The sequence below is a fragment of the Scophthalmus maximus genome, chromosome 7 (genome assembly GCF_022379125.1).
Source record: "Scophthalmus maximus strain ysfricsl-2021 chromosome 7, ASM2237912v1, whole genome shotgun sequence".
NCBI classification, from domain to species: Eukaryota; Metazoa; Chordata; class Actinopteri; order Pleuronectiformes; family Scophthalmidae; genus Scophthalmus; species Scophthalmus maximus.
The window spans coordinates 7,318,078-7,329,247 of NC_061521.1; the positions used below are offsets into that span (position 1 = coordinate 7,318,078).

At 38.9% G+C, this 11,170-nt stretch overlaps 1 protein-coding gene across 6 annotated transcripts; it reads left to right on the plus strand.

The window, feature by feature from the left end:
• The first annotated feature begins 1,015 nt into the window (after window positions 1–1,015).
• alkbh3 (alkB homolog 3, alpha-ketoglutarate dependent dioxygenase) lies at window positions 1,016–11,170 on the plus strand. 6 transcript variants are annotated; one of them, XM_035643166.2, is made up of 11 exons: window positions 1,022–1,125; window positions 1,213–1,431; window positions 2,307–2,392; window positions 2,616–2,737; window positions 2,865–2,899; window positions 3,061–3,108; window positions 4,314–4,417; window positions 5,682–5,770; window positions 6,070–6,279; window positions 6,782–6,880; window positions 9,960–11,170. In XM_035643166.2, exons 3-11 carry the CDS (start codon window positions 2,317–2,319, stop codon window positions 10,083–10,085), a joined length of 909 nt encoding a protein of 302 aa, XP_035499059.1. In that variant the 5' UTR covers window positions 1,022–1,125; window positions 1,213–1,431; window positions 2,307–2,316; the 3' UTR covers window positions 10,086–11,170. The 6 variants fall into 6 exon arrangements, with proteins under 6 accessions (XP_035499057.1, XP_035499058.1, XP_035499059.1 ...); XM_035643168.2 differs by having other exon boundaries at window positions 1,026–1,125; window positions 1,213–1,274; window positions 2,304–2,392; XM_035643169.2 differs by having other exon boundaries at window positions 1,026–1,125; window positions 1,213–1,274.

An 11,170-nucleotide genomic window follows, 5' to 3' on the forward strand; every position in this document is an offset into this window, starting at 1 on the left:
AAAACAATGTGACCCACTGTAGTACCGATCTTGCATTGGAAAAAACGGTAAAACCATATGAGTGAGAACCAATTTTTTGGCAACAGCCGGTACAGTGATGGGCGTGTTAAAACACTTTGCACAGATAGAATCAGGAGACTTGGTGCTTTCAAATAATTTATAATTTGTTTTGTGAAGATTCAGTTTGGAACTGACCAAAAGAAACGCTTAAAGTAGAGCTACCACAGCCCATGTGTCCCATGGGTGGGAGGTTGTATTTTTTTCTAAACAGTAAAGGAAGAAATAATCGTATACTTTACTTTGGTAAAAGTAGTTTTACTTTGTTAGTCCAGCATTTAAACCTTAATTAAAAGTATACGATACGATATAAATAAGTTACTGTCAATAATAATAGTTAAACGATCAGTTAAACTATTATTATTGTTATTAAAATTCAAAGTACTCACTATGCACAATGGCCTCTGTAAATCAGGTAACTGTTGTTGTATACTCTATATAAAGCATTACTGGATTGGCTTTATAGATGCATTAACATGAAAGTAGCATTTGAGATAAGATAAGATGGGAAAGAATGTTCCTTTATTGATCCCCTTAGGGGAAATTCAAATTCAAGGGGGATTTAAGCAGCTAATTGAACCTGTATGCTCTAACTACACAATATATGATGGTTTCATCCATTACATTTTGTAACCTTATATTTTTAAAACATATGTTTTTGAATCTTATATTGTAAATTCACCAGTAACTATAGGCTACAGCTCTCAAAATATCCTGCCCGATATTTCACCGTGAAAAGGTAGTGCTGTAAAACAGAAAAGCATCTCAAAATGAAAATACTCACGTATCTCAGAGTTGAACTTGAATCATAAATGTTAAATGTCTGAATGTGTTTTGTCAATTGCTCCACGGGAAGTGGAGATTCGGACAAATGTCTGAATGTATTTTGTCAATTGCTCCACGGGAAGTGGAGATTCGGACAAATGATTTGTTCGGAACGTCTGTGTCAGATCTCTAGTTCCGGGTAGGATTTGTTTTGGTGAGACACCTGTCATGGCGGTCACGCAGCTGCCGTCGTGGAGTTGTCTCTTCTGAGGGCTGTGTTGTTGTGTTTTAGCAGCCAACTAGGTAAGTGATCCAAAGACTTGTCTCAACATTAATCAACCGCGTATTTGTTGTATGATACCGACGTTTACAACGTGTTTGTTAAAGTAGCTTTGAGCAGGTCCAGCAGCCGAGCTACAGGAGCACAGGGACGAGGTGGCGTCCCAACCGAGGTCTCTTCAGTCAGAATTCACCAGGAATTACGAGGAAACAAACAAGAAAAGAGCAGACAAACTACACCTCAGCACAAATGAGAATATTATAACTGTACAGTGCCGGATACCACAAAGCCTCAACACATCACAGAGGACTTCAGTAAAGATACTAAAGGCATGGCGCACACTAAAGAATACACCAGGATATACCAAAGGCTCTTAGTGCAGTAGAGCCCGACCGATATGGAATATTGCCATATCCGATATCGATATTAGGGAGTAGAAGATTTCCGATGCCGATACATTGGCCTTTTTTTTTTTAAAGAATCCGTCAGTGACTCCTTAGATGTTGTCGTCTAATATAATAAATATCTAATTTCAACCATAAACGTTATCGTAAATAACTATAAATAGAAAAGAAAACCCAAATACGACCAAATATATAGAGCTTGAATTTATTTTACGTAAAATGTTATTCAATCCGCACAATAAAAGATTTCATATCCGTTAACGAAAGCGCTAATGCCGACATGTCTGTTAAAAGGCTCACATCGGACGATTATTATCAGTCAACCAATGTATCGGTCTGGCTCTTGGTCTTAGCAGACACACAGACTGACGCATTTAGAAACAAACCGAGCAAGAGAAGGGACAATCATTTGTGGGATTCTACGAGTTTGGGATGTTAATCTCCTCAGAACTACAGTCATTGACACTTCTGATTTTACTGATGGCCCCGGGAAGGGAAGACAGGTACTGTATGTGTTGCTTCCACACATGCCATGATTTTGTCCTTCAGAACAACAACCAAGAGTAAAAAAATAGAGGGCAGATTAAAATCTGTGGTTAATCCTCACCTGCTGTGGCGGAAAAACAGACAGACATTCCCACATTCCCTCTGGAAAACCTTGCTTTTGTAAATGTTTGCGTGTTTCCGGGTTTTCTGAGGGGAAACCCAGCACAGGTGAGCAGATGTCTGTTTATCTGTTGGCGCTCGCAGATTTTGTTTGCACGTTGATGAAACGCTGCTTTGTGCCTCTCACCCAGCAGATGTGATGTGATGTCGGACAAGCGTCAGCGTGCCAGAGTCCAGGGCTCCTGGGCCAAACAACTCCCAAAACACACAAGACCAGCAGGTAATTCAAGGGTCAGCAAATGGTAGCATGTGACTACTCATTAAAATTGATCATTATTTAATAATGACTACACGTTTGCTTACAGTATTCACAGCCCTGACTCTGCCAAAACATTTTGTTAGTGTCTAGCTAAAATACATACTTAAAATTTCCCATTAATTAAAAAGTCCATTCATTTGTCTGATATGGACAAGCAGCTTCTTATTAATTCTATTCGCCACAGGGACTGTTTCAAACAACCATCAACATCAACATCAACCTCAAAATGCCAACCCGGCCCCCAGCTCTTGGGGATTTGGGCCACAGAACACATCTGAGACATTTGAGTTTCATCAGCCCACTAAGGTAAATCGTTGACAGGCCAAAACAAAAAAAAAGTTATCACTGAATTTGGGGGAAATGCTATTTCACAAACATGAACTCAAAATGCAGTGCTCATCCCTTATTCCCCCCTTCCTTTTCTTCACTGCAGCCAATTAGAGATGTTCCACCAGAGAAGGTGATAGAGTAAGTTGCAAATTTCTGTCTTTGCGGGATAGACATGACTTGGGTTTTGTTTGATGTAACGTAGTTTTCAAGTTAATTTATGTTGTTAATGGTCTGATATTGGCCTGTCACTTGGGTGTATCTGTGCAAGGGCGCCTAACAAATCAATGTCCTCTGTACAGACAGGCAGGTGATTATGAGATCAGCCATGGACCGTCAGGAGTGTCCAGGTGAGTACAGTAGAGGGAATCTCTCCCAGTGAGAAGAATTGACAAAAGAGGAGAAATAACCATTTTTGAGAAAGTATGAAACAAGTGCATTTCTAGCTGACTAATCTGTTATAGTTTTAAATCCACTAGATGGCAGTAATTCCACAAACAATACTGCATATAGGTCTCTTACTGTGCACAACGACCAGAAATTCAGATAACTTTTAGGCATTTTAAAAGATTTTTTTTAAAAACTAGACTAGAATACATGTATCGATCTGGGGAAATCTTAATGTCAATAATGATCAACGGAACGTGTGTGATTCTGTGACGCTCTTTGATCCTGGATTTATCATGTATGAGAGAAGTGCAATGGGACAAAGTGAAATAACGGGGAAAAAACGAACTGAAAAATATATTTCAGTTCCATCTGTGGATGCCACCTTCTCTGCCAAAGTGCTCTCAAACAAGTGACAAAATCCTCATTTCTTGGGAAAGGGGCATCGTTCTTTTGCTAGTCTTCTAATAGTTAACTTTCTGTATTCCTCTACTACTTTATTACTCCTTTTTGCAAAACTACCAGCCTCAGTACATGTTCAACATGTATGCACAAAGGAACACCAACACCAGATTTGGAATCCAGTATAGACTGGTAATTTGGCAGATGACATAAAATGTTAGTTTCTTAGTTGCATTTTCTTGAGGTATCCTTTTTATTTTTCGGGGGGGATTTTGTGCTTTTATTAGAGAGTTGACAGTATTGATGACAGGAACGGGACCATGTCCAGACTTGAACCATTGATTTTTTTGATTGGCGCCATGTACCCTTGGGCCACCAGGGTGCCCCCATTTGGACTGTCCCAACTAAACACTAAATATATAAGCTATACTTATTTCATAATTATGTTTATTTATAGAGAATTTTTCCAAATCCAAGGGTGCTTCACAATGGAGACAAAGTCACAGTATTATCAGATTTAAAAAAAAAAAAAAAAAAAAATGAAAGAAGTTAATAACAGTTTGGCTCATAAAACCAATTCAGTGATAAAATATACAAAGATAAAAAAGGATATTGTAGGACAATACAAGAATAAAAAATACCCTAAAAAGGAAAGATGAAAGGTTTTCTGATAAAAGTTTGTCTTAAGTAGGGAGATTACATTGTATATGTCCATGTAACTTTTATGGGTACTCATCCTGTGTCCGTGTATCTTCCATCTGTCCAGGCTGCGGCTTCTGCCTGGTTTTCTTTCCACAGAGGAGGCTGACTGGATGTTCAGTAAGCTGTTAGCAGAGCTTCCCTGGTCCCAGAAGACTAACTACAGACAGGGTTCGTACCCAAGGCTTAAGAATAACCAGAATGGCAGGGGTGAAATGTAAACATGTGAAAAGGACTTCCCCACTGCAGCTGTTTTCTGCTGGGTTTCTTCTCCCTTCCAGGTTTTCATTGTAGTGCAAGTGTTTTTCTTTTCCTCAAGTTTGAGTAATTTTTATGGTGCAGAAATTGTCAATGTGAATTTTTGCATGAAAATATTAAAAAGCCATTCAATTAGCTTTACTGCATATCCCCTGAGGGTCTTGGGGTATGAAATAATGCACTTTGGTAATTGTTTGGTGCCAAGCATCGTCTCCATGCACATGGTGAAGTTGTGCAAATGCTTATTTTTGCAGAACAATTGGCCAATAGGTGCTCACCTATTTTACCTAGACAGACTACATGCACTGAGACTTTTGAGCTGCGGCCTCACTGATACATCAACCTTTCTCTCAGCTGGCTCTCATCCATCCCTTGTCCGTGTTGTGTATTATTCTGTGATAACTCCGTAGCACACGAACAGCGTGTTAAAGACAAGATGAGTTCTAAACATCCTCACCCCAGAGACAAGTTTTATTATCCTCTAATTGTCAACAAATTCCGTGTGATATTTGGGTTGAAGGGGAAGTAGTGGAAAAAACAGATGTCAAGATCTCACAAGTTACTCCTCTGATGTTTTCTGTTTTAATCGCCTGCCTTGTTTTAAAAATTATGATCGCTGTGATATCATGTTTTTGTCTTAAAAAGTGATGGCTGCTTGAACAGTTTGTTTTGGTTTTGCCATGTTCTCTTACCAGAGGGCTGGCCAAATTATAATAATGGCAGATAATTGGTTCTTGGAAAGATCTGGTTGTTCCCAGAGAAAGTGAGAAACACCAAGTCCAGGAGAGGAAGACAGACCGAGAGAAATTCCGATTTAGGTGTTGTCCTTACCTTCTGCTGTCATTCAGCAGAAAAGAGGTAGCTATGAAAATTGACTCAATCCACTCTCTTTTGCCTCTACCCAGTTACTACTGCAACGCAGGTTAGAGATGGATCTGTGTGCTTTTATTCTCTCATGAAAACTATCCACTGCAGCTTTTCTCTGTAAAAGGAAAAAATTACCAGTGCATTCGACAACCGTTGGGGATGATACATTTGATACTCACAATTGGTTGTAGGTGTAGTATTGTAAGTTGTTGATGGAGGCATGATTAGTTTGGTTCACCTCAGATATTTTCTGATCAAAAATCAGAAAACATAGTCAACTTGTGTGTGTGTGTGTTATGTTTTGGGCCAGGTGAGGCATACGATGAGCCCAGGCTGACCTGCTGGTATGGAGAGCTGGCCTATACATACGCTCGCTCCACCATGGCTGCCAACACACAGGTTAGATAAACTCATCATAACTACAACAACACTCAAAAAAGCACAACATCCTCCACGTGATTCACTGTCTTTTTTTATATTTAAATATTTTTAGTTTTACGCTTTCTATACTTCTTTTAAATTTTATTTTGTTTACTTTCTTCCATGATTGATTAGTCAAAGGAGAATCCAGACCAGGCGACATATTTGCTTTTTTATGTCTCATCTTTTTTAAGATTGTCTTTCTATTTTCCTTTTTAACTTGAATTAGTTTTTTTCGCTTTAGCTTTTCCACTGAACTCTTGCTTTTCTTGATGCAGTGGCACCCATTGCTGTTACCCCTCCGTGAGGCGGTGGAGCAGGCGAGCAGTTGCAGATTCAACTCCCTGCTTTGTAACATGTATCGGGACGGCCATGACAGCATTGGCTGGCACAGTGACGATGAGGCATCCTTGGGTGCCAAACCTACAATCGCTTCCCTCAGTCTGGGGGACACCAGAGTGTTCAATCTTCGCAAGCAGCCTCCACCGGTGAAATTGGTTTTCCCCGCTGTTCATTTTTACAAATGTGTTGTTAAATTACTTATTAAGTATATTATGTCTCTGAACACTGAACATCTTGTCTTCCTTTTGCTTTTTGATTGATTTTTTATTTTTATTTATGTCCTTTCTTAGTTTTGACCCTAAATGCAGCTCCCAGTGTTTATTAAAGTACACACTAATAGAGTATTTGATGTGGCCATTAAAAAAATAAAATTGTATTTGACCTTTTTCTGTTTCTCTTGAGTTGGTTTGGTCATAGCATGTTTCTCACAATCAAGAGGCCTATATTTGATAGTTGTCTGTTGTTTCATGTGTTAAAGTTATACACTTCCCAGGAGGGAGGGAGGCTGCATTAGTCATGATATTGACAGTTTGCAGGTAACAGAATGGGTCGTCACCATCATGTCGTGTGACACTACATTGTGCCCTAGTGTTGGTGTGTCTTGTGTGGTATTAGATGATTCATACAGTGTTTGTTTTTTTGTGTTAGGAGGAGAATGGTGACTACACTTATGTGGAGCAGATTCGGGTTCCCCTGAGTCATGGGACACTTCTACTGATGGAGGGAGCCACACAGGACGATTGGCAGGTAGGCTCCACCAATCAACATGCAATGGTCTACACAGGCAAAATGGCTATTCATAAAAAAAAATTAAAAACACTGGACACAGGGACAGAAAACTTACAGACTAAGGACTGCTTTAGAAGTGCTGTAAGATATTTTGTTTGAGGTTTTTTTTTGTCAAATCTTTGTTTGTATGTTTTGGTTGCTGTGGTCACCGCATTTGTCAGAGTTCACTTTGAGTCAAACAAACAGATTGAGCAATACTGTACTGTATGCCTTGTTTATTGTGGTTTATGTTTCCATTACAACTTGCACAGACTCAATAGGACTTCTGTTTATACTAAAGAAATTTACATATAAAATTGCATACCAAGCTGTGCATCTCATGAGTTATGTTTAGAAAAACCTTCCTCACACCACATGCTTCGAAACTAATTTAAAGGCTTTGGTCAGCTACATTGATATTGGCTGAGTCACTGCTGTGTTTCAGCGATAACCGTTTAATGTCAGCAAAAATTAAAGGTTCATGTGTCTTATTGTCGACCCAGTTTCACTGCACTGTAACTGTAGTTTTATGCAACACTAGGAGATAGTTATTGCTAAAATGAAGGATACGCTCCAGTGAATGATTAAACCAAAAAATACCTTCCTGTTTTTTCTTTTAATTACAGAAATCTGCATAAAAGTAGTTGTGAGCAAAAATGTTGTTATATGTTGGGAGACTTACTAGAGAAGACTTTGAGGCGGTAGACGATGGATGGATGGATGGATGGATATCCAGTGCCAAATTAATGAATATAAGCACTGATAGAAACAGGTCTTATATAAGCAGCTTGAAGAAAAAGTGGCAGTATTGCTTTCTACATTAATAACATTTTTTTCTGAAACATAAGTCCAAAAGCTGACTACAGGGATATGTTCTAGCAATTTACCGTAAATTTCACTTCTAATAATAAAGTAATTGGTCCCACAAAAAAATCTGTGAAGGTAGTACATTGGATGCCCATGCAGAACCATGTATTAATTAATAGACAGTAATATGATGTTCAAAGACAATACTGTTGAGTAGACACATTCCATGGATGATGGTAAAGGATCATTACTTTGTTACAGATTGATTGTGATGTTTTATTACAGTTTAAGGGACTTCAATCTGGGGAATAATCTAATCACCAATTACTTGCTAAGTGGTGGATTTGTTTTACTTGTATTATATCCTTTTTTTCTTCATCTAGGATATCTTTATTCTATCCTCCTGATATTGTAAAGTAGGTATCTGACACTTCACCGGTAGTCCAGATCATTGATTTCTTTAACTATGACATTTAGTAAAAGTACAGCATTTCTAATCCAAATTGGATCCTCACGTGTACCTGATAAAGAGGCACTCTGGGCTGTTTTGCGTGAACAGTGTTGCGAATTTATGAATTAAAAGTGAACCACAAATGGAGCCTTGTGGAACTCCAATTTCAATTGTAACATAATCAATGAACATAAACCTATATTAACTTAGTTACATATACATTCACTGAGCACATTACTAATACGCAGCGGGGCACCCCTTTGCTCTTAACAAAGCCTCAATTCTATGTGACATGGATTCCACAAGATGTTGGAAACTGAAAACAAGAGGGGATGGGGGAATAAAGAGAGGGAGGAGACACTGAAAGAGGTTTAAGAAAAAAAGTAGAAGGTTACAGGTGTTTTATGGCGCCACCTCCCTGAGTATCTTAACAAAGGTTTCGTCTCTCCTTTAAAGATCTTGCCAGAGAAAAAAAAGAACACACCATTTATTCAAACTCTGTCACTGCAGCCAAAGCCTGCCTAACAAAATCCTCTGGCTCGGCAGAGAGGTTTGGGAGTGAGAGATAAATATTTAACTAAACCCGTCAATCCCGCTAAAGTACTTAATTTGTTTGAAAAAGGACACAGGGTTATTTCTGCCTGTTCCGGACGCTTCCTTTTCACACCATTGTGGATAAGCAAACCGTCCACCTCCTTTTGAGCTTTGCAGATGAAGGTGAAGGAACATGTTTGACTTTTACCCCGTATGTCAAATGGCAAGAAAATGGTGTTTGTTGTATGTTCTCCCTTTTTGTGACTGACCTTTTCATAGAGTGGAGAGGTCAGCTGCAAAGCATAAATACAGCTGTGTTTTGTAAACGCATAACAATACAGTTTTTTTTTAAGGTGATGTCACATTTCTGGTTGTCTTAACTAAATTGCATGCCTCTTTTAGTAAAACAACAAAGATTATATAGAAGTATCTATACGTGTTAGAAATCTCTCTCTCTATATATGTGTGTGTGTGTGTGTGTACTGTGTATATATTAGTATATAAGTTTATTTGTAAAGCACATTTAAAACACCCTGAGGTGACCAAAACGCTGTACAAGAATAAAATTTCATTTCATTAAATTGAATAAAAGGCTAAAATTGATTAAGAAAACAACATAAGTACACTCAAGAGCCAAGAGGTCTTTAGTTTAACCTGACGTATGTCTATGGAAGGGGAACACTTGATTGTGAATGATAAAATGTTCCAAAGCTTTGGGGCAGATACTGTACAACAAAGGCACAATCTCTAGATTCGACCTAGAGGAGCTGATCAGAGGATCTGAGAGAGTTGCTTATTCAAATATTTGACTATTCATTTTAGCATCTAGTACCCAAAATAGAAAGCATCATCTGTGTCCTGCACTTGCAGCTACATCAGAATTGTTACAGATTAAGACACTGAGCCATTGCTCATTTAAGGGGGAAAAATACGTCAATATTTGAATATTAAAGGAGTCGTATAATGCTCATATTCAGGTTCATGATTTTAATTTGGGTTTATTACTTGAAAAGGTGGTCAACCGCTTTCAGCGCTCTCTCTGTACCTGGCTTTGTTGGGGGGTGTGCCAGACTCGCCTAAAGACATGCTTTATGCAGCATGTCAGGGAAGTATCGTCCGGACGACTGACGAGAAGTACCTATAACACACTAGAGGAAAGGGAAAAACAGAAAAAAAAAGATAATATGTCTCCCTTAACTACATAAAAAACTTTAAAACATTGTATCAATAAAACATTTACTGTATCTGTTTTTCTGTCTCCACCAGCATCAAGTGGCTAAAGAGTACCATGACCGAGGCCCGCGCATCAACTTGACCTTCAGAACTGTCTACCCAGAGCCGGAGGGTCACAGGCCGGGGACCAAGCTTCGCTTCGCTGCCAAGCAACAGTAAACTCCCCTCAGCGTCAGGTACTTGAGGCTTAGGAAAGTGCAGATTTTGGCTGTTGAGCCAAGTCTTGCAAACACAATCACTGAGGTAGTGACCACAGTGTGAATAACAGCTTCCTCCTACAACAACGGGGAGATTTACTCTGCCTGAATTCAACGGTTGCATAAGTGAACCATAATAATACGTCAGTCGTGACCAGTGGTCATTATCAGATATCTGTGTTTTTCGGAGAAGCAGTCCACGAGATTATGAAGACTTTGAGACTTTGTGAGATGTCAGCCCTGTTTACTACTTCGACTTTATTTATTCTTTCAGCACAGACAGTGGTTTCATTTCAGACAGTAATTTGATGAAATTCTGGAGAGTATGTTGGGGCCTGTAACTCGGCAACCAGCACTGAGCATGGTATCTAATGCCACACTAACTTTTGTTGCCAACAGTTAAGTTTAGTTTGTACTGGGAAGCTCCCAGGTGGCAGCGTCTATTATGGTATAAACAGATTCAATGTCCATATCTTTATATATACCATGTTTTTTTGTTTTGTTTGAGGGTTCCTTTCATCAAAGTTTCATTTTGGCAATACATTTTGTGAAAATGTAGGTTTTGCTGAGGTTTGAACAGTCAAGTAATAATAATAATCACTAACCAGTACACGTGCTGAAAGACATGATGTGTTCAGAGTGCTCACTGCACAGCACGTCACTGTCGATGTGATTGTCGGTGTAATGCTGCGAAATGTAAACAATTTCTTGCCATGTTTATCTCGGGGGGCTGTTTGGAGAACGCCTGGTTGCTATAAAAAGACAAGGAACAAGTTAAATGGTCTCTTGGGCCTGTTGAGACAAATAAGACAATAAATCACGACATTGCTGCAGCAGTTAGCACAACAACACTCCCACAAAGCTATATTACTGACATCTGAAAAAGCATGAAATGGGGGAAGCACAAAACTCAAAAAGGGGGGGGGTAAGCAGACAACTTAAACAACCCACATGATGCGATATTCTGTTCATTATGTAACAATAAAAAGATGCAGTTTGTTCTTGATTGATGTTCTTCTGAAATAAAAAAATGGTTTTCTGTTGAAA